The sequence below is a fragment of the Pelophylax lessonae genome, assembly GCF_965119305.1.
Source record: "Pelophylax lessonae genome assembly, chromosome: 1".
Taxonomy (NCBI): Eukaryota; Metazoa; Chordata; class Amphibia; order Anura; family Ranidae; genus Pelophylax; species Pelophylax lessonae.
The window spans coordinates 297,564,524-297,588,022 of record NC_138768.1 but is presented as its reverse complement, the minus strand read 5'-3'; the positions used below and the strand labels follow the sequence as shown (position 1 = coordinate 297,588,022).

Genomic DNA, 23,499 nt, shown 5'->3' with positions numbered 1-23,499 from the left:
TATATAAAAAAGTCTTGGAAGTCAAGCCTCCTTCTCAATAAAACAAAAGGAAACGGTCATTTAGTTGGTGTTTTCTTTGGTTGTGATGGTGACTAGTTGCTTGGCTGCCTTAGCAATATCGTAGGCGCACTGGATCACTTGCTGTGTCACCAACTGGATGTCCGTGCTTGGACTAGATTCCACCTGAAGAGTCTTTTTGCATTCTGTTTGCAGTCGATAAGCACTGGATGTAAGAAGTCGTAGAGATGTCTTTACCAAATCGGACTTGGGTTTCTATCAAGACAAAATGGAGTATACATTAAAAAAAATAAAAGAACAGGGGTAAAAGGACAACATGCAGTCATAATGTTTTGCAATTGCTGCAGATGTTATTAGAACACTGAAGTTACAGCCCTTAAGCTGGGCACACATGGGGTTAATTTACTAAAACTAGAGAGTGAAAAATCAGGTGTAGCTCTGGATGGTAGCCAAGCAGCTTCTAACTTCAGCTTGTTCAATTAAGCATTGACTAGCACTCTAGACTTTTAGTAAATGAACCCCACTGAGTTTGTTTTTTCGTTCAACCAGCGGGCTGAACAAAAAAAGATAAGCCTCTTGGAGACTGGATGTGGACATGAGGCCCCCAATCTTCTCCATGCAGTCACAAGATGCCTTGGAAGGGGAAAAGGAACTTTACAGCCCCTTCCTGCAAAGTGCATTCTCCGAATGATGAAAAACATGTGGCCTAGTATAGTTCAGGAGAGGAACGGAGCCTGGCCACCCAGGCTTGCATGCCTGGATAAAAATCTGGCAGAAATTTTAAAAGGGGACCACATCATTTCTATTTCCTGTAACTATCGCTTTAAAATACTTTATCAAATTATTCTGAAACTGTACATGCAGCTTTAATTAACCACTTCCTTACCGCTGGATGTCATATGATGTCCTGGGCTTTAAGTGGGGATATCTGAATGATGCCCTCAGCATTCAGATATTTTTTTTGCCTGGTGATTTACTTCACCATAAGAACAATCATATTTTTGATGTGGGATGTGTAGTTCCGCAACAGCTGGAGGGCCGTAGTTTGAGGATCCCTGCTATATGGGTTATACTGCATCTTACAGGAGTAGGACACTAGGGCAGACAAAAACTTGACTATGCCTATGGGGCAGTCCCAGGGGTACACTCCCACTCTCTGCTATAGGTATTCAGTTTTGTTACAAGCAGTGTCAGAAGAAAAAAACCCAACTCCATAAAGAGGCAGGTGCTGTGTCCGTCAATGAACATCAGAGAAATGGATTTTACGGTAAGTCAAAAATTCAATTTTCTCTTTCGTTCATTGACAGGCACAGCTTCATCTTCATGACTATATGGGACATCTCAAAGCAGTGTCAAACATAAGGGGTGGGAACAGTAAGAAAAAACCTTTCCCAAGGCTAAACATAGCCAACCAGGTAACATGGAGCTCAACTATCAACAACTGGAGCTCACCTGAAAAAAATATAAAACACCCCCAAGTCCTCTAAATAGCAGCCTGCAAAACCTTGCGGCCGAAGGAAGCATCTGTGAATGCCACACATCCACCTTATAAAACTTTGTGAACGTGTGCACAGATGACCAGGTAGCCACCATGCAAACCTGCATCACTGACACCTGATGTTGGAAGGCCCAGGAGGCGCTAAGCGCCAAGTAGAGTGCGCCTTAACAGGGAAAGGAGGAACCTGACCCTTAATGGAATAAGCCTGAACCACAGTCTGTCTGATCTGTCTGGAAATGGTCGCAGCAGAAGCAGCCAGCCCTTTGCGAGGTCCATCCGTGAGGTTAAATAGTGAGTCTGACTTTGTAAAAGACTCCGTAGCTGCTAGGTAAACCCTTATTGCCTGAACCATAGCTTGTTCCCTCTCCAGGTCTCAGCGTAGGAGTTTTGCCAACTCTGTCATAGCTTGCGACACCAGGGCAAACGTAAATACTGGTCTAAGTGCCGAACCAGCCACAGTGAACATATGGTGGGTCAAGGGCCCGACCTCCTATCGGCCGGATCTGTGAAGACCTGGGACTCTTCAACCGGGATTACGATGGCTTTATTCAACCTGGAAACCGAGGAGTCCACTACAGGAGGAACCATCCATTTTTAAAGGAGGAAATCCTCATAGGGGTACCGCATTGCAAAACGCTTAGGGAATGCAAAGGTTGTTTTGTGACAATTTTGTCAAAGAAAACGGGAAAGGGGAACACCTTCGCCACTTTTGAGGACCTGTGGGTGCCAAAAGGTGACCCGCGCCTCCAGATGCTGCGTTAGTCGCATCCTCCATCTTTAAGGTTTCCCGCACTGAAACAATCAGTGCATCCACTAGCCCTTTTCATGTGTGGCTAGAGGAGCAGAGGAATCATCCTCACTATCTGAGCACGCGGGGTGCGTGGAGGCAGACTCCAAAGGGTAACTCGCATCCGCAGCGGCCGAATCAGATTCTAGATCTGATGAGACAGAGAAAACAGGTGAAGACGGGACACCAAGGACTCCAGGACCGCCGTTAGTGCAGTCAGTTGTTGGGACTCAGAGGGCCCGACAGCCTCTGAGAGGGAATCAGGTGGTGAAATATGCTCCAGGGACTCCATGAGTGGAGAGGGGAACCCACACAAAAAAAGGTGTAGAACACTGTAAGGGACTCCCCACTGTGCTGTGGCACCACAAGGCCCAGAACAGAGCACTACCGCTGCAATAGCAGAGAGAGGGAGAGAAAACCCCACAAAAGGACTCACCACCACTGGTTAAGTACTCACAGCACCGGACTTACTGCACACCGTGCGGCGATTAGGAAGAGTACACTTAATGGCAGCGCATAGAGACACCTCAATCCAAGGGGAAAAGCCAGGTTGACGTCCAATGTGTAAAAGTGCAGTTTATTGGTATTAAAAAAAAAAAAAGAATTACGACACAATTATTTACTTTCTTGGACCAGTTCTACTTGCAGGTCAAAGGCACTGCCATGGGGGCCAATTTCACCCCAGGTTATGCCAATCTCACAATGGGATATTGGGAAGAGAGGCACATCTGAGCACACAACCCCTTCGCCCAACACATTGTGTTTTATGGGCGCTACATAGATGACATACTTTTGATCTGGGGAGGTGGCCCTGACGTCTTCTCTTCCTTTGTCAACCATTGCAATGCCAACACTTTGGGCCTTACCTTCACCCATGTGATTGATCCCATAGAGATAGTGTTTTTAGATCTTGTTTTGACCCATGAGGTTGGCAAATTATCAGTAGGAACCATATCGAGCTCACTAGTGGCAATTCCTATCTCCACTACTCCAGTTGTCATCACCCCTACTGGAAGCGAAACATTCCTGGAGGCAAATATAACAGGTTGCGGAGAAACTGCATCAAGGTGGATGATTCTATTACACAAGGCTCCTCCCAGACCAACAAGTTTGTAGACAAAGGGTATCCTCCATCATTAATTAGGGAAGCTTTTGATGCCCATTTGAGTCCTGTTAAGAGCAACAGTTTTAAGGCAGTTATCAAGGACCAGGATACAATAAGATTCACCAGAGTGTTCAATGATAAATATAAAGTCATATCTGGTATCATAAAGAAACATTATAAGATCCTTCAGCCCAATCAAAGTTTAGCCCCCGTGTTACCTCCTGCTCCCCAAGTGACGTTTAGGAGAGCACGAACACTTAAGAATATTCTGGCTCCAAGTAAATTGCATTCCAGCAATAGAACATCACCTTTTGATATTAGATCATATTTTGACCACAGGACCGGAATTTATCAATGTAAGATAAGAGGGTGTCTCACATGCCAGTCCATCCCACACGGACAGACTGGTATTAGAGACAGTAAAGGTAGAATGTTTAACATTGAACAGTTTATTACATGCTCGACTGAGTTTGTGATTTACGTTTTAAGGTGCCCCAGTGGTCAGCTCTATAAAGGGCGCACTATGCGCACCTTACGCACAGAAGTTCGTGAACATCGCAGACTCATTAAGAAAGGATGCGATAAACACCGCGTCCCCCGGCATTTTCTACACACACATCACAAAGATGCCTCTGGTTTGGAAGTAATGGCCATTGAATCAATGTCCAAGGGCACATTGACGGACAATGAGAGTTTTTTACTCCTTTGCAAAAGGGAAGTCTTTTGGATATACCGTTTTGGCTCATTGTCACCCAATGGTCTAAATGAGAATCTGGAGATACACAACATAGGGTAATTTATATTCATTTATTACTATTTCTCTTTCCGTATACAACATCTATTCATTGTTTATGGGCTCCTTACCAATACATATGCTGTCTTTCAAAAAAAAATATATATATATATATATATATATATATATATATATATATATATATATATATATATATATATATATATATATATTTACCGTTTCTCCAAGACTGGCATGACAATGATATTACGTTGAAATAGACAAAGTTGGTCTCTCTTTTTTTTCTGTACATCAGTATACTGGCTCGATTTGTTGCATTTATACTCCAGTATTTATCCATATTGCTTTTGGATTTGATGCCCATAGGAAACTTTTACATATCTTACAGTTACACACATCAAAACAGAGAGCATATATTGCGATATGATTCTCCCAATCATTTGGTCTCTATACTAATTAATTTTATATTTTGTTCTTCCTTCCTTTCTCGTTATCTACATTTTTATTTTGATTTAGTTATCAATTGCATTGCCATTAAGTTTTTTTGCTCAAATTTAATTTGTATATGTCATATTTTTTTTTATAGATACAGTACATACATTTCCCACTGTATGGTTTATTATTAATATTTTGATTTTAGAGGTTTTGTGCGTATTAGAAACATAGAAACATAGAATGTGTCGGCAGATAAGAACCATTTGGCCCATCTAGTCTGCCCAATATATCTGAATCCTATGAATAGTCCCTGGCCCTATCTTATATGAAGGATAGCCTTATGCCTATCCCATGCATGCTTAAACTCCTTCACTGTATTTGCAGCTACCACTTACAGCGGCATAAGCACTTCCCTCTTTCTACTGCTTATACCTCCCCTATACATCCAAGCATTCTGCTGGCATTTCGTGCTGCTCTATTACATTGTCCTCCCACCTTTAAGTCTTCTGAAATAATTACTCCTAAATCCCTTTCCTCAGATACTGAGGTCAGGACTGTGTCAAATATTCTATATTCTGCCCTTGGGTTTTTATGCCCCAGGTGCATTATCTTGCACTTATCCACATTAAATTTCAGTTGCCAGAGTTCTGACCATTCTTCTAGTTTTCCTAAATCCTTTTCCATTTGGCATTTCCCTCCAGGAACATCAACCCTGTTACATATCTTTGTGTCATCAGCAAAAAAGACAAACCTTACCATCGAGGCCTTTTGCAATATCACTTATGAAGATATTAAACAAAATTGGTCCCAGTACAGATCCCTGAGGTACCCCACTGGTAACATGACCTTGTTCTGAATGTTCTCCATTGACTACAACCCTCTGTTGTCTGTCACTCAGCCACTGCCTAATCCACTCAACAATATGGGAGTCCATGCTCAATGACTGTAGTTTATTGATAAGTCTTCTATGTGGGACAGTGTCAAAAGCCTTACTAAAATCTAGATATGCAATGTCTACTGCACCTCCACTGTCTATTATTTTAGTCACCCAGTCAAAAAAATCTATAATATTTGTTTGACATTATCTCCCTGAAGTAAACCCATGTTGTTTTTCATCTTGCAATCCATGGAATTTAAGGTGTTCCACAATTCTATCCTTTAATAGGGTTTCCATTAATTTGCCTACTATTGATGTCAGACTCACTGGTCTATAGTTGCTCGATTCCTCCCTACTACCTTTTATGTGAATGATCACGACATTTGCCAATTTCCAATCTTCCGGGACGACTCCTGTTACTAATGATTGGTTAAATAAATCTGTTAATGGTTTTGCCAGCTCACCACTAAGCTCTTTTAATAATTTTGGGTGTATCTCATCAGGACCCTGTGACTTATTTGTCTTCACTTTAGACAGCAATCTTAGAACGTCTTCCTCTGTAAAGACACATGCATCAAACGATTCATTAGTCATCTTTTCAAGTGGAGGTCCTTCTTCTTTTTCTTCTGTAAAAACTGAACAGAAGTATTCATTAAGGCAGTCGGCTAGCCCTTTATGCTCTTCTACATACCTTCCGTCCTTTGTTTTTAATTTAGTTATTCCTTGTTTTAATTTCCTTTTTTCATTTATATATCTGAAGAATGTCTTATCCCCCTTTTTCATAGACTGAGCTAGTTTTTCTTCTGCCTGCGCTTTAGAAGTTCTTATAACTTGCTTGGCCTTTTTCTGCCTAATCTTGTAGATTTCCTTATCTTCATTGCTCTGGGTTTTTTTATAATTACAAAATGCTAGCTTTTTATTTTTAATGATTTGGGCCACTTCTGCTGAGTACCACAGTGGTCTCTTCCTTTTTTTGCTTTTACTGACAAGTCTAATGCAATTTTCTGTTGCCTTCAATAGTGCACCTTTTAAGTAGTCCCATTTCTCCTGGACTCCATGTAATCCGTTCCAGTCTGATAAGGACTCATTTATGACTAATTTCATTTTTGAAAAGTCCGTTTTTCTAAAATCTAAAACTTTTGTTTTTGTGTGGTGTGGTTCTTTCACAGTTCTTATATTAAACCACACTGACTGGTGATCAGTAGATCCCAAGGTTTCGCCTACAATGACATCATATACCGAATCCCCATTTGTGAATACCAAATCCAAAATGGCCTCCCTCCGGGTTGGCTCCTCAACCACTTGTTGCAGAGACAACCCCAGTAGGGAATTTAGAATATCTGTACTCCTGGTAGAACTTGCTATTTTGGTTTTCCAGTTTATATCTGGAAGATTGAAATCTCCCATAATGATAACTTCTCCTTTCATTGTCATTTTAGCTATTTCTTCAACTAGTAGATCATCTAGTTCTTTAACTTGACCAGGTGGTCTATATATCACACCTACACGAGTTACTGCATGATTAGCAAACTGCAACGTAACCCAAACTGACTCTATGTTAGCCTCACCAACTTGTATTAGGTTAGATTCAATGCTATCTTTCACATACAGGGCCACTCCTCCTCCTTTCTTGCCTTCTCTGTCTCTTCTGTATAAAGAGTATCCTGGTATGGTTATGTCCCAGTCATTTCTTTCATTAAACCATGTCTCCGTAACAGCCACTAAATCTACATTCTCAGATGCCATTATTGACCCAAGTTCATTGATTTTTTTACCTAAACTGCGAGCATTTGTAGACAGGACTCTGAGCTTATCATTTCTTAACCTCTGTGCTTCTGACCTGTTCTGGCATTGTTTCGGGGGGCAATTGGACTCTTGTATTTTCACTCTTTTGCCCCCCCCTCCTAGTTTAAATACTCTTTCGCAAATTCTTGGAGTTGTTCACTAAGTATATTTGTTCCTTTGAGAGAAAGATGCAAACCATCTATTTTGTACAGTTCCTTTCTATTCCAAGTAGAGCTATCATGAGAAACAAAGCCAAATCCTTGCTCTTGACACCATTTACTAAGCCATATGTTGAACTCCTTTATGCGCCTCTGCCTATCATTCTGAACATTATGCACAGGCAGAACTTCAGAAAATGAAATGGTGGATGCAAAATCCTGTATGTCATTTCCAAGTGTGATAAAAGATTTATTCACCTCTGACACTTCATTGCAAGCCAGGTCATTTGTCCCTAGATGGACAAGAACATCCACGTCCCCTTCCTGCTTTGCTTGCTTAACAATATTAATAATACGTCTTCTATCTCGCCTAGCAGTAGCACCAGGGAGACATCTCACAAAACTATTTTCTTTAAGCTCCACACTTCTTATGATTGAATCACCCAGCAACAGCTGCTTCCTTTGAGACTTCACTTTATCTTTTTTGTCCTTGGCTGCAGTCTTGCATACATTAGACATAGGAGTCGATGGTTTCTCACCCTCTGTGCTTGAGTCCATATCCATGTTGTCCTTACATTCTGAGAGTGCTGCAAATGAATTTTGGAGAACCACCGACTGTGGGACATGTCTTCTATCCACCACTCTAAGTCTTCCAGAACCTGCAGTAACCCATCTGCCATTTCTGGGGGTCCTCTGTGGCAGTGGCATTGCAACAGTCCCAGCTGGAGTTTGTTTAACAGATAATTTAAATATCTCTGATTTCAAAAATGCAATTTCCTGCTGCAGTAAGGAGAATTGCCTACAGATCTGACAGCATCCGAATCTCCAAAGAGTGGAACATGAAATAAATGCACAACAATTCAAACTTTTTCTGTCAGTCAGGAGTAAGGCATGGGCAACGACAGGTAATTAGTACACAGTACGCCTTTCCTCGTTTTGTTTCACAGTTCCGCCCCTCCTCCTGGCTTTAAATTCCCTTGTTTACGTTCCCTTCTGTGACTTGATCAACCAAATGCGTGCAAAACGCATAGTCACGACAACAGAGACTGATTGCGTTCCACCCTGGTTCCTTCACAGTGAGTGACGTCCTTCTGGTTTCACATCATCGCATTGGAGCACAGCAGAGACAATCGGAGCACAGCAGAGACAGTCTAGTCTATCCCCGTGCCGGCTGGTCCCGGCCATTGCCACACAGCGAGACTCAGCGTTTGATCATCTTGTCCTTCACGCTCCCAGTGCCCCTGTCTGACTCCCGACCCAGGGTGATGTATGCATTTTATGGACTTCCCTTTCTTGGTTTTTTAATACCAATAAAATGCACTTTTATACATTGGAGGTCTACCTGGCTTTTTCCCTTGGATTCCGGCGTCTCTATGTGCTGCCATTAAATGTACTTTTCCCTGTGTTAGTATCTATCCTATGCTTACTGGTTGGCAGCATAGCGACCTCTCTGGAGGCTTACAGGCCGTTTTTACCCCCTAGCGCCTGGTCATTTGGTTATGACGATTAGGAAGAGGAATGTCCAGGCATCAGCACTAGAGGCCGAGGAGAGGCTCCCACCACCGAATCAACGCCCATCCAGTTCCAAAAACATGGCCGCCGCTATTTTCAATGGGAAACTACAAGAAAATGGCCTCGAGGCTACACATGGCTGCCGATCTGTAGCATGAAAAGCTACAAGAAAACGGTGGCACTACATGGCTCCCGGGGGCCCTAGCGGCACAAAAAAAAAAAAAAAAGATCCCAACAGGAAGGGGGGCCCGGGTAGGCGCCCCCACCAGGCTCATCCCCCTTCTGGGAAATTATCATTCAGTCACGGTGCGCTCCCCCACCCCCTCCCCCCCATGCCCAGTGCAACACCCCAGGCCGACCTAAAAAGGTATGTCCACCCGGGGGGCGCTGTCAAAGCACCGGAGAGAGCGTAGCCACCAGATCAGGGATCTTCTCGTATTCCGGCTCAACAGGATCAGATTGTCTAGAACCTGTGGATTCTTGTTCCATCTGGCAAGGATCTACTTCTGTAGAGACCTTATTTGGAACTGAGCAAATGGAACCGCCTTGAAGGTGGAGACCATCAGGCCCAGCACTTGCATGCAAGTACTGAAGGATGATTGCCGGTTAGACAACAGGAGCCGTGTCGCATCCTGCAACTTCTTGAGTTTCACCTCCGAAAGAAACACCCGGGCTAAGGTCGTGTCCAGGGTCAGGCCCAGATAGTCCAGTTTTGTAGACGGAACCAGAACAGATTTTTGGAATTTCAGTTTCCATCCGAACGCTTGCAAAATTTGCACCGAAATGTCTAGATTGTCTTTCAGGGCATTCGGAGACTCACAGAAGGAGATCGTCCAGGTACTCCAGCACCGTATTTCCCTTCTGCCTCAGTAAAGCCAACATTGGGGCCAACACTTTTGTAAACACCCGAGGGGCCGAGGCAAGACCAAAGGGTAATGTCACAAACTGATGGTGCTCCTCGCCCACGGCAAAGCGAAGGAAACGCTAATGCCTGACATATATTGGGATATGAAGGTGGGCGTCCTTGATATCGATAGAGGCCAAGAAATCCCCTTGATGAATGGATGCCACCACAGTGCGAATGGATTCCATTCAAAATTTCTGAACCCGCACAAGGCGGTTCAAAGTCTTGAGATCCAGAATGGGACGGACCTTGCCTTCCTTTCTGGGAACAGTAAACGGGTTTGAATAAAAACCCCTGAAAACATTGCGATTTCGGAACCGATACAATGACCCCCCCTGTGAGAGCAGATTCTGTACCTCCCCAAGAAGACCTTGTAGACGATCCAGAGGCAAGGACTGAAACTCGATCTTGTACCCGGACCAAATCAACTCGTGGAACTATTTGTTTTGAATCAACGAGGTCCACAGAGCCTGAAAGAAGAGAAGACGTCCCCCCACCCCAAGTACAGGTGAGAGCGTCCCTTTAGGCAAAAGCGAACGTGTGTGCAGTCTAGGAGGGGCCCGCTCTGGACTTACCCGGCCACTGCCTCTTGGAACCCACTGCGGGGTTACAGGTGGATTTTGATCCCTGGTCCTTAGATCCCAAAGAACGGAAGGACCGCTTATGGGCCGAGAAGAAAAGACAGCGCTTGCGACAAGTCTCTTTACTCCTGGCAGACTGCGGAAGCAGAGTACTCCTACCTCGTGTAAGACCATTAATGATCTCCTACATGGAGGCACCGAACAAGCGACCTCCTACAAAAGGTAGATCAGTCAATACCTTCTTGGAAGCCTGGTCTGCAGACCAGTATTTCAGCCATAACATGCGACGCTGAGTCACCGCTGTCACATACATCCTGCAGGCTAAAGAGGGGCACATCCAGAGAGGCATCACAGATATAATGCGTGACGGTACTCACCATCACTGGGAGTGAAAGACAGATACTTAATGGACACTGAGAATATGGCTTGGATTGCTTCAAATGGGGTCTGTGCTTACACTTATGCTAATGTGTATTGAACTTCAATGTCAGAGACAGGCTCTCCCTATTGTTTGTGTATTGAGATGTGATGTGGATTCTGTTAAGCCTGTCTGCCTGTTAAATGTTAATGAACTTACATATTGTTTCAGTCCAGGTGGCTAGATAATTAGTTCAGGTTAATTCAATTTATGTATACAATTTCATCTACATATGCATGTACATCTGTGTGTGGTAATCTGATCAGGAGGGGGGGGGGGGGGGAACCATGCTGTATACAAGTTCTGTGTGACTGTTCAATAAAGAGATTCCAGTACAAGCTAAGTTGTTGGCTAGCTTTGTATGGGGGCAGCTAGAAAATCTGATATCTATGTTCAAGGCTGAAGGAAGCCGTATACTGACAGAAGCCCACAAGCACTGTGTGGGTCGGCGGTTCCGTTACATACTGTAACCCCTACACCAACTGGTCCACCAGCTCTGCCAGGTCAGGAGGATGTCCACCTTCCAAACCCTGCAGGAGCTTGGCCCATTACGGTAATGCTTGGGAAACCAAGGTTATGGCAAACACTGGCCGCAGAATGGAACCGGCCATGGTGAAAAGGTATTGTACCAGATATTCAGCTCTCTTGTCAAAGGGGTCCTTAAAGGATAAGTTAAGTTGTTGGCTAGCTTTGTATGGGGGCAGCTAGAAAATCTGATATCTATGTTCAAGGCTGAAGGAAGCCGTATACTGACAGAAGCCCACAAGCACTGTGTGGGTCGGCGGTTCCGTTACATACTGTAACCCCTACACCAACTGGTCCACCAGCTCTGCCAGGTCAGGAGGATGTCCACCTTCCAAACCCTGCAGGAGCTTGGCCCATTACGGTAATGCTTGGGAAACCAAGGTTATGGCAAACACTGGCCGCAGAATGGAACCGGCCATGGTGAAAAGGTATTGTACCAGATATTCAGCTCTCTTGTCAAAGGGGTCCTTAAAGGATGGAGAGTCCTCCACTGGAAGGAGGGTGGCTTTATTCAACCTGGAAACCTGAGAGTCCACCATAGGTGGTACCGTCAGTTTCTTTAGCAGGGACTCTTCAAACGAATACCTTCTAGCAAAGCACTTAGGGACCTCGACAGTGTGTTTGGGGGAACCCAACTGACTTGCGACAATGTTGTCGAAATAGGCAGGAAAGGGGAATACCTTTGCCACCTTGGAGGTTCTGCTGGTACCAAACTGCACCATCGCAGCCAATGCAGTAGTAGCTGCGTCCTCCAATTTTAAAGTTTCCCGCACTGATACAATCAATGCATCCACCATCCCCTTTTCATGAGCGACTGTAGTGGAGGAGGAATCATCCTCACTATCAGAACACTCAGGGTGCATGGACGCAGACCCAGCAGGGTGAGTCGAGTTCATGGTGGCCAAATCAACTAGGTATGGGTGAATGGGGGGTGGTCCTCAGAGGGCCCCTGATACTGAGGGGAAGCGTAAAGTGGGAAGGAAGGGCACTTGGGGGTCCGACCAACCCAGGGGGGCTTACGTCCACCCCAAGGGGCCCCCAGAGGGGCAGGGGGATACTACTGCACCAAGGGACCAGGCGGGCACCACTCTAGGCAGACCACCCACCATCTTGGCATGGGGGTGCTGTGGGCCAGAGGTACGCTGCAACTCAGGTCATGACTAGGATCGTGACCAGGGCTATGCATCCTCGTGAGACAATTAACTCGCCGTCCAGCCCCCGTCCAGTGGGGCTTTGCTGCGGCCAACCCAGCGCGGAGCTAAGGTCAGGTCGCGTTCGCTGGCCAGACTGGGAAGACTGTAAAGATCTAGGATATCCAGTCCAATGCCCAGTCCAGTGGATCGTAGTTCTCACAGGAAAGAATTTCTCACATAAACAGAAAATAATAAAAAGAAAAAAATGTTTAAAAAGAAAAAAATACTAGGACCAGAGATCCAAGCAAAGAACTAGGTCCTTACTCCTGACTAGGCAGAAAAAAGAGACTGAAGTCCTATGGCAGAAAGTGGGAGTATACCCCCTGGGACCAGGCATGGTCAAATATTTTTCCCACCTAGTGTCCTACTCCTATGGAGAGCAGAAAAAACCCATCGGTCAAGAAGATATGGTGCTGTGTCCGTCAGTGAGCGAAAGGAAATTATGATTTTTAAATGTAGAAGCGGAGTGCCAGAATTGACCCGGTATGGAAGAGGTTAAGGCATGCCCTAAGGATGCTATATATTTCCAATGTTGCTCTGAAAATGTTGCTGCATGAAAAGACCCTCTCCCTGCTGATAGTATTTTTTATTTTTTTTGTTATTGTATTTTGCATTGGTACAGGTCCCACAAAATGGTGTACAGCTACCCATGCCTCCTTTTTCAAAATAGCTTGCAAATTATTCTTGAAAAAGGCCAGGAAAAAAAAATGACAATATCCACCTCCTACAGACTTTAACCACTTCACTTCCAGAGCCATAATTTTCTGTTATTTGCATGTGTTAAAATACACATTTTCGGCCTGATGTTTCGTTTACAACCACCCCTGCCCCAAACAGTATATATTTTTAAACGCAAAATCCCTGGAGAATAAAATGAAGGTGGTGCATTTTTTTTTTATTACATATTAGGGCATGCTGATTAAATACCAATGATGAGGTTGCAACAAGTAGACAGATACCAAACATGTCAGGTTTTAAAATTGTGCATGTCCAAAAAATGGCGACTAACTTTGATAACCAAAGCTATTCATAGGTGTGGCTTTAAAAGCCTTTTGAGGTTATCATTTTAGCATTTATCATGAATGATGACCCTTGTATTGTTCGCCTCACTCCAACATTTACAAGTAACACAATTTTATGTGATAGCATACTGTAATAACAGGTTCCTTTTTACAGAGACATCATGGACCTGTTAGACCCCTGATATCGCCCCTGCCTTCCACTGAAGCGAACAGAGCACAGATGATGCTTCATTCGCTTTTTTTCCTAGCCACAGCAGTCACAGAAATTGACAACCAAACCCAAAAATGATGTAATACACATCACGTCCATGTACATTCACCAGAGGAGAGATCAAAATGGTGGGCTTAAGTCCAGCAGACTGTGGAAGTGATAACTTCCAACTGAAAGCCCATCGCTGGGCTACAAATTTAACCACAGTACCAGCTGCCAAATGTGTTTGAAGTCTCATTATATAAACAGCACTAAATAAATGAATATTAAGGTTCAGCACTATGTTCTGGGTTTGCGGAATCCACCACATACCGAACTTTGCCTGGTTCGCTAATTCTTAAACTTTACAAGACATAGGCATGTCCCACATACAGTATGGTGGGAGTGTACTCAAATACATCATTTCTGAGATACAATTCTAGCTATCTACAATAATGTTGTAAAGCTATCAAGCAATATGTTGCCTCCTCACCACCTGAGTTAAACCCATGATTTCCAAGAAATGCACGCGATTGCGACTTGGTAGTACAGCAATTAGAGGTTTAAATCAGGTGTGAGGAGGCAGCACTGTGCCTGGTGATCTTTGACTTCTCCCATGTTGTTCAGGTAGATCTTCATCTCTATAAGGCTGCCTATCCCTGATCTAAGGAGTCACTATAGATTTTAGCAATGAAGACATAAAATCAAACAAATATGTGGAGTAGACACTTTTGTCCTCTGTTTTCTTGCATTGAAAGTGCAGTAACCTTTAGTGTAAATGTAAACTTTATAGTTTTCCTTTAAATTACTAGCTATGCCCTTTGTATGAAACTTACTTATTCACATGGTAAACTAATTAAACATCACATGCATTGAGAAACTTACCTTTGGAAATAAGGCTGCCATTTCGGTCACTGCAACGTGTATTCTTTCTGAACATGGTATATAGCTGCAAGAAGGAAAACAAAAATATGAAACCTAGAACCTTCCACAGTGACAAATGCCACTACAATACTTTAAAAAATATTAAGAAAATTCTCTGAACCCCTCTTGGAAACCTGCGGTTTAGACATTTGATGGCTGTGTGTTGAGTTATTTTGAGGGGACAGCAAATTTACACAGTTATACAAGCTGTACACTCATTGTAGCAAAGTGTCATTTCTTCAGTGTTGTCACATGAAAAGATATAATAAAATATTTGCAAAAATGTGAGGGGGTACACTCACTTTTGTGAGATACTGTACATACATACACAAGCAGAGTTTAGGGAGTACTCAATTTTGTGAGATACTGTATGTTTTGGTTGTTTATTGCACTTTTGTTGGCTCGTATATTTGAAAGGGAAGCACAACAAGATTTAAGCATATACATTCTTTTGTTGTTTTGTATTTAGGCAATTATTTAGTGCTGCGGTTTTTTTTTTTTTTAGTTCTAATCATCTAGCCCAGATTCATTTTGTTTTTTCAAAACCTTGACTAGCAAAAAAATAATTTGCATACATCTCTGCCTAAATTAAGGTCTGGTCCATGGACCATAACAAACAAAAATGTAGGCCCTGTACATTTGTGATCGTGCAGCAGTGCAGCACACAGCATTTAAAATAAATGTTAAGACACGTGTTACCTAAATGTGGGTTGTTTGAATGTACTCCTTGGAGTAAGAGCACTCTCACTGGACAAGAATGGCAACTGGTGAAACTTAACCACACACATTACAATCTGATGTATAATGTACAATCTTCTTTATATCTACCAGCAATTATGTAAAGCAAGGGCCTACCTGACTGGATACAGATTGATCGGAAAGTTTCACTACAACCTCATGTTACATAGTTTTGGTAAATCTAGTTTATTGTGCAAAAATTGTGCCGTCAGATTGTAAGGTGTATTGGTTACCCTAAAGCCTCGTACACACGTACCGATCGTCGGCCGAACGATCAGCCGTCTTTTGTCCAGGGCTGTCGTGTCTGTTGAAAACTGCAAAAGACTGCACACAAATTTTGTCGGCCAACAACAGCCGACTGCAGAAGTGATGTCATGTGATGGTTAACTTTCCTTGTCTTTTTTTCTTTTCTGAGCATGCCCACTCTTGCTAATCTGCTGTCTGTCGGCCGAAATCTGTACTGACTGGCGAACAATCGACTGTTCTGGTGTTGGCCAACAAAAATTTTAATGCTTGCATGACAGATTCTGTTCGGCCGAAAAATGCGCTGTCGGAAGCATCATACTAACAAGCCTACAATCGGCCGATCGGTCGGTACGTGTGTACGGGGCTTTAGTCCTGAAGTCAGGACTCTAATAACCCCCATGCTTAAAGAACTAATGAATGTGCCCAATGTTTGCAGAGTACAGACACAGACTACCTACCAAAGAGACCCAAAAGACCCAATGTGTGAGCCGCTCAGGCTCCAAAGAGGGGTGCAGGTCCTTGATATCCACAGCTGAGAGTGCTGGACTGGGAGGGAGCTCGTCCTAGCTCCTGTGATCGCTAGATATAAAAGAAGGTCTCCCTTTAGCAGCACATCTGAACAATCCCACGGATCAATGGTTAGTGGCAACCTCAGCCTGGACTCGGAGCTTAATCATGGGGATGGAGATCCCAGGCATGAGGGGGAGTTTTTATAAATCATTGGCAGTCACATTAAAATAAAAAATTGGATTTTTGTACCTACCATAAAATCCATTTCTCTGAATTCATCGACAGACACATAAATCATAACTACTGGGTTATATTGCCTTCTCCAGGAGTAGGACTAGGCAAAACAGAAAAAACCTGGCTACACCCATGCCATGGGCCATCCTTAGCTTGGTATATAACCCCCCCCTCTCTGCTCTAGGTAATCAGTTTAGTAGCAAGCAGTATTAGAAGTATAAGAACGCCATAGAAGGGTGGGTGCTGTGTCCATCGAACTCAGAGAAATGGATTTTACGGTAAGTACAAAAATCCCATTTTCTCTTTCGTTTCACGGACACAGCGCTCCATAAATCATACCTACTGGGACGTTCAAAAGCAGTGCCAAAAGGAAAATGAGGGTGGGGAAAATAACCCAAGGCTAAACATAAGTGCCCTTAACCAGAACACAGGAGCCTTAACCGGTTGACAGGAGCCCCATCTGAAAAAATAAAAGTTTAAAGAAAAACACCCCTCAAGAGGGAACAGCCCTTCTCAAACAGCAGCCTGCAAAACTTTGTGGCCAAAAGAAGCATCTGCAGATGCCAAAGTATCTACCTTATAGAATTTTGTGAAGGTATGCACCGACGAACAGGTGGCACAGAGTGGCTGCCTTGCAAACTTACGATATTAATGCCTGATGACGGAAGGCCCAAGAAGCACTCAGTGCCCGAGTAGAATGCGCCGTGACAGGGAAAGGTGGAACCTGACCTTTAATGGAATAGGCATGAAACACCGTCTGTCTGATCCATCTGGAGATGGTAGCCGAAGAAGCAGCCAGCCCTTTTCTTGGTCCATCCGTAAGCACAAAAAGCAAGTCTGACCTCCGAAAGGACTCAGTAGCTGCCAGATACATCAGAATTGCACGAACCACATCCAAGGTATGCAAAGCAAATTCCTTGGGATAACCTGGCTTGGGACACAAGGAAGGAAACACAATGTCCTCATTCAAATGGAAGTCAGAGACAACTTTGGACAGGAATGATGGACAGGGACGAACAACTACTTTATCCCTATGGACCACCAAATAGGGACTGCGACAGGATAATGATGCCAATTCCAATACCGATACGGCGAGAACCCAGCATCATCATGGATTGGACACCATCCCTGTTCATATGTCCCGGGCACATGAAGAGGAAACTGAGGAGGAAGAGGAGGAGCTTTGGCATCCCCACGAGGCTTCAGTTTCCAGCGTCTCCCAGACTAAAGGAAAATAGCCCTCGTGACATCATCAGGCTACACAAACATGGCCGCCAACTCCCCCCAAAGCTAGGATATACGTTGGGGGACACTCTGATGTGTACTCTGCACTGGTCTATGCACTGGGACCCCCCTGCACTACCACCTACCCACACTGCAAACAGCTAGGGGTCTCCTACACTGGGACCCCTCCAGACTACAAGAGCAAGACACACACTGTCCCAGGACCCTTACAGAGTGGGGATAGCAGGGACCCCAGGGGTCTCCGCTACATTCTCTGCCCTGGGACCCCCACCAGACTCCTGGTCCAGACAGGGGGGAAAGGGAGTGGGGGAAAGCCCAGCTCATTGAGGGATTCATGGATAGGAGGAGGAAACCTGCAGGCAAGTCTGACCGTTCCTAGAGGTTACCCGCGTCCACCCTAAAAAACAGCTAAAAGGGGAGAGGGGGGACTGTACTTACCCTTCCATGGCGTGGGTAACGGTCCAGACAGAATCTTCGCCACCGAAGTAGGGGAGCTGTCGGCCAAAGGACCACTGCGACTCAGACCCACGCCTGGTCGTATGCAACCCTGCGAGATGTTTAACTCACGGGCCAGCCTCTGTCTGTGAGGCTATGTCACAGCCGACCTAGCACGTAGCTGCGGTCTGCACGCCCTCACTGGCTGGGGGGACCACTGGATCTAGATTATCCAGCCCATCGCCCAGCCAGTTGATTGTAGATCTCCCGAGAAAAAAAAAATTGATAGGACCAGAGATCCCAGCCGGGAGCCTAGGTCCTTACTCCCGTCTAGACAGATAAAAACTGATTGACTAGAGCAGGGGCTTATATACCAAGCTGAGGACGGCCCATGGGCATAGCCAGGTGTTTTTTGTTCTGCCTAGTCCTACTCCTGGAGGAGGCAATATAACCCAGTAGTTCTGATTTATGGAGCGCTGTGTCCGTCGATGAACGAAAGAGAAAAGGAATTGCCAGGTGTGTGCAGGTCTGCTATAGTGCTCTGTAAGAAACATGGCAAATATGTGATCAATGTAATCAGACTGCAGAGACCTATAGGATTTTTAAAACATTGGTATTTCACGTAACCTAAATGCAAAAGAGCAGAAGCAAAAAACAAATGCCAAAGCCTCCCTCCTCCCAAAAAAAAAAAAACAATAAAAATCTTCTTTATTATGTTGCTAAATAAAAACAACATGAACAAATATATAAGAGAAAACTTATTTTGCTAGGTATGGGGAAAAAAAAAGGTAAATATCTCTATTAATAGAATATTTGTAAGAATCCCTAAAAAAAGGGCAGTGCACTCAAGAATGGATTGACGTAAACATGAATAAAGCAAATTTAAAAAATAAATTTGATACTATGTGCAGTTTTAGAGTAGGAATAGATGAAAGAACAGGGGAAGGGGGTCAAAGGAAAGAATATAAGAAGCTATTCATAGTAAAGAGTGATGTCCCATGCAACATAAAGGCATTTGAGGATAGGAGTATCCAATTTAAAGATGCAACATACTTCCCTTCTAGATAGAAGGGAGAAATTATCCCCACCGTGAGCCGAGCAATCAACCTTTTCAAAAATTTGGACTTTAAAAGATGGTACATTTTGATGATGAAATTGACTGAAATGCCTGGCTAGATTGGTGTTTATGTTGGTTCTTATGTTAGAAAAATTGTCTCTCATTCGGTCATTGAGTCGCCTGGGTCATTCTTCCTAAGTACTGGATGTTACATATGGTACAGGTAATTACAGTACCTTGAAAAATTATTCATACGGCTTGAAATTTTCCACATTTTGGCATGTTCCAACCAAAAACGTAAATGTATTTTATTGGAATTTTATGTGATAGGCCAACATAAAGTAGGACATAATTGTGCAGTGGAAGGTAAATTTTAAAGGTTTTCAAAATTTGTTTACAAATAAATATCTTAAGTGTGGTATGCATTTGTATTCAGCCCCCTTTACTCGGATACCCCTAACTAAAATCTAGTGGAACCAATTGCCTCAGAAGTCGCCTAATTAGTAAATAGAGTACACCTGGGTGTAATTTAATCTCAGTATAAATACAGCTGTTCTGTGAAGCCTTTAAAGGTTTGTTAAAGAACCTTAGTGAACAAACCGCATCATGAAGGCCAAGGAACACACCAGAAAGCTCAGGGGATAAAGTTTCAGAGAAGTTTAAAGCTTTAAACATCACACGGAGCACTGTTCAATCCATCATCTGAAAATGGAAAGAGTATGGCACTACTGTGAATCTACCAAGACATGGCCGTCCACCTAAAATTACAGGCCAGGCAACGAGAGCATTAATTAGAGAAGCAGCCAAGAGGCCCATTGTAACTTTGATGGAGCTGCAGAGATCCACAGCTCAGGTGGGAGAATCTGTCCACAGGACAACTATTAGTTGTGCACTCCACAAATCTGGGCTTGTGGGGGACACAGCAAACATGTGGAAGAAGGTGCTTTGATCAGATGAGACCAAAATTTAACTTTTTGGTCTAAAAACAAAACGCTATGTGTGGCAGAAAACCAACACTTCACATCACCCTGAACACACCATCCCCACCGAGAAACATTGTGGTGGCAGCATCATGTTGTAGGGATGCTGGTCTTCAGCAGGGAAAAGGTCAGAGTTGATGGGAAGATGGATGTAGCCAAATACAGGGCAATCTTGAAAGAAAACCTGTTGGAGTCTGCAAAAGACTTGAGACTGGGGCCGAGGTTCACCTTCCAGCAGGACGAACCTAAACATGTATCCAGGGCAACAATGGAATGGTTTAGATCAAAGCATATTTATGTTTTAGAATGGCCCAGTCAAAGTCCAGACCTAAATCCAACTGAGAATCTGTGGTAAGACTTGAAAATTGCTGTTCACATACGTTCTCCATCCAAACTGACAGAGATTGAGCTACTTTGCAAAGAAAATGGGCAAAAATGTCACTCTAGATGTGCAAAGCTGGTAGAGACATACCCAAAAAGACTTGCAGCTGTAATTGCAGCAAATGGTGGTTCTACGAAGTATTGACTCAGGAGGGCCCAATACAAATGCACGCCATACTTTTCAGATATTCGTAAAAATTGTTTAAAACCATTTATCATTTTCCTTCCACTTCACAATTATGTGCCACTTTGTAATAATCTATCACATAAAATCCCATTAAAATACATTTGCGTTTTTGGTTGGAACATGACAAAAAGTGGAACATTTCAAGAGGTATGAATACTTTTTCAAGGCACTGTACATATATTACCTTCTTGGTGTAACAATTGACCAGCTGTGCAATGGTTAAGCAAAAACCATTTGAACATGAAGTAATGGCATGAGAGTAGCCAAAATGGCCTCAGGTCAAACATCTGGTGGCACCGCATCGGTACATCCCAGTGGTGTTTAACCACATGTATGTACATGCTAGGGTAAACCATGTTTCTTATTCTGCGTGCCTTCCTAGCAACGTATTTGACCCCTTTATATCTTGCGCTTTATAGCCTGAAACTGTGAACTGTAGTGTGTAGAAAACATGGGTAGGTCAGACTAACCAGTCTGTTGGGGGGATTGATGGATAATTTATTTGGTCCTATTTAAGTTCCTAGCGTGAAGGTGGGCTTGTTTGACTTGTGATTTCTTTTAGCCCCGTTCAAGTCTTTGTTCCAGTGAAAGGGCCTCTTTGTCATAATCCATCAAGCTGGAAAAGTTCCGCCTGATCTGGAGAAACTGTCCCCGTGGAATCGCTCTGATGGTAATAGGGGGATGACAACTAGATGCGTATAGGAGAGCATTTTTTTAAGTAGATTTCCTATATGCACCCACAGTAACCATCAACAGATATGGTGAGGTCAAGATAGCTGATCTTGACTTGATGTTCTTCTCATGTAAACCTAACGGGTTTTTGCTTAGATAGTTTTACAACTCAATGGCAGATAAACTCTGATCCACAATGAAAATCAAGTCATCAGTGTAGCGAAAATATGAAATGGTGCAGTCTCTGAGGATTCTGTGGCTGGAAGATTTATTCTTCCTCCTGCCATCCCATGTACAAATTAGCATAGGTGGGGGGAAAATATCGCTCCCATGGAGGTTCGTTGTTTTTGAATGTACCACTTTTCATTAAAGATAAAGTATTTATGATGTAGACCAGGTGTCACTAAATGGCGGCCTGTGGTCCAGTTCCGGCCCCAGTAACCTTCTTGCCCGGACCGCAGCCTTGCCAAGTAATTGCCGGTTTGTTCAGTCCCCGCCGCCGGCTCCCCTGCCTGCCTGCGCTGCCGCTATGTTCACAGATGTCCCTATCATATTAGCTCTGTATTGCCCCCTCCCCACACTTGCTGTCCTATTTACACAAGACATGAAGCATGGCCGCTCTGAACAAAGGGGCGGGACTTTTAAAGTTAATTAGTGGGTGATTGGTTGCTAGGCAGTGGGGTGGTCCCAGCAATCAATCACCCACCTTTAATGTGAAAAGTCTCGCTCTTTGTCCAGGGCTGCAGTGCTTTCCATCTTGTGTGAATAAGGTAGGGCTCTGTCGGGAGGGGGGAGTGCTGTGCTGTTATGAAAAGGACAAGCGTTTAATATCAAGAGAAAACTGTGATGGGGGTCTGTGATGGGTCAGTCTGATGGAATTGTAAAAAAATTTTTTTTTCTAAAATGCCGTGCCCCCCCATCAATACCAGACCCTTATACAATCATCCAGACTGGCAGGCAAGGAAAGGGGAGGGGTGAATAAGCGCCCCCTCCTCCTGAACCATACCAGGCCGCATACCCTTAACATGGGGGGGTGCTTTGGGGCAGTCCACCTCAAAGCACCTTGTCCCCATGTTGATGGGAAAAAAAGGCACTTTCCCCAAAACCATAGGTGGTGGCTATGGGAGTCTTTGGGCAGGGGGCTTATCAGAATCTGTAAGCCCCCTTTAACAAGACCCACCCCTATGTGAATGTGATTTCACCAAAAAAGTGTCAAAAAGACAAAACACAGGCACAAATTTTGACAATACCTTTATTAAAAATAAAAAAAGAAATGTCCTCCAGTGTAGATCCATTGTCAATCACGAAGCCACTGCCAGGATAAAAGTCCGGTATGGATATTTTTTTTTTTGGGGGGGGGGGTGTAACGCCACTCCATTTTTTATTTTTTTGCCGTGGGGTTCCCCTTAAAATCCATACCAGACCTGAATATGGTATGGATTGGGGGGACCTGCATGCTGTTTTTTTTTTTTTTTTTCTGGGGATTAAAGGAGGGGAGTCTCCAAGGAGCATTGGCTACCAGCCTTACGAGGCCTGCGTACCAAGACCAGCGAGGCCAGTCTGGAGCCACCAGAATGACTTGAATCTCTTCTGCCTCGATTCTGTGCAGAAGTCTCCAAGGGGCCACCAGAGCATCGGCGGCGTCGGCCAAAGGATCCCGAGAACTTGCCACAAACCTCTGAACCTTCCGGTTGAGATGAGAGGCTAACAGGTCCACATCGGTAGTCCCCCACTGGAGAGACAGTTGTTGAAACACTTTCGGGTGAAGAGACCATTCGCCCGGCTCCAACGCCTGTCGACTGAAGTAGTCTGCCTGCCAATTTTCCATCCCTGGAATGTGCACAGCAGAGAGGGCTGGAACATATCGTTCCGCCCACCTTAGAATGCTGGCTACTTCTCTGGCTGCTAGGGCACTTTTGGTGCCCCCTTGATGATTAACATATGCCACAGCCGTGGCATTGTCCGACTGAATCCTTACTGGGCACCCCTGCAGACGATCCATCTACAGGAACAGGCAAAGTGCGATCGCCCGGATCTCCAGGATATTGATCGGCAGACTGGACTCCTCACGAGTCCAAACCGCTTGAGCTGAATCTGTGCCCAAGGCACCTCCCCATCCGGACAGGCT

General features: G+C 44.1%; 1 protein-coding gene across 4 annotated transcripts in view; it reads right to left on the bottom strand.

Moving 5' to 3' along the window:
* The window catches only part of GIT2 (GIT ArfGAP 2), a 226,043-nt gene continuing 202,544 nt past the window's right edge, over positions 1 to 23,499 (bottom strand). For all 4 annotated transcript variants that reach the window (XM_082252665.1, XM_082252661.1, XM_082252662.1 and 1 more), the window contains 2 exons: positions 14,648 to 14,711; positions 1 to 273 (listed from right to left, as the gene is read on the bottom strand). In XM_082252665.1, coding sequence (XP_082108791.1) covers positions 61 to 273; positions 14,648 to 14,711 — 277 coding nt within the window. In that variant the 3' untranslated portion in view covers positions 1 to 60. The remainder of the gene's footprint in view (positions 274 to 14,647; positions 14,712 to 23,499) is intronic.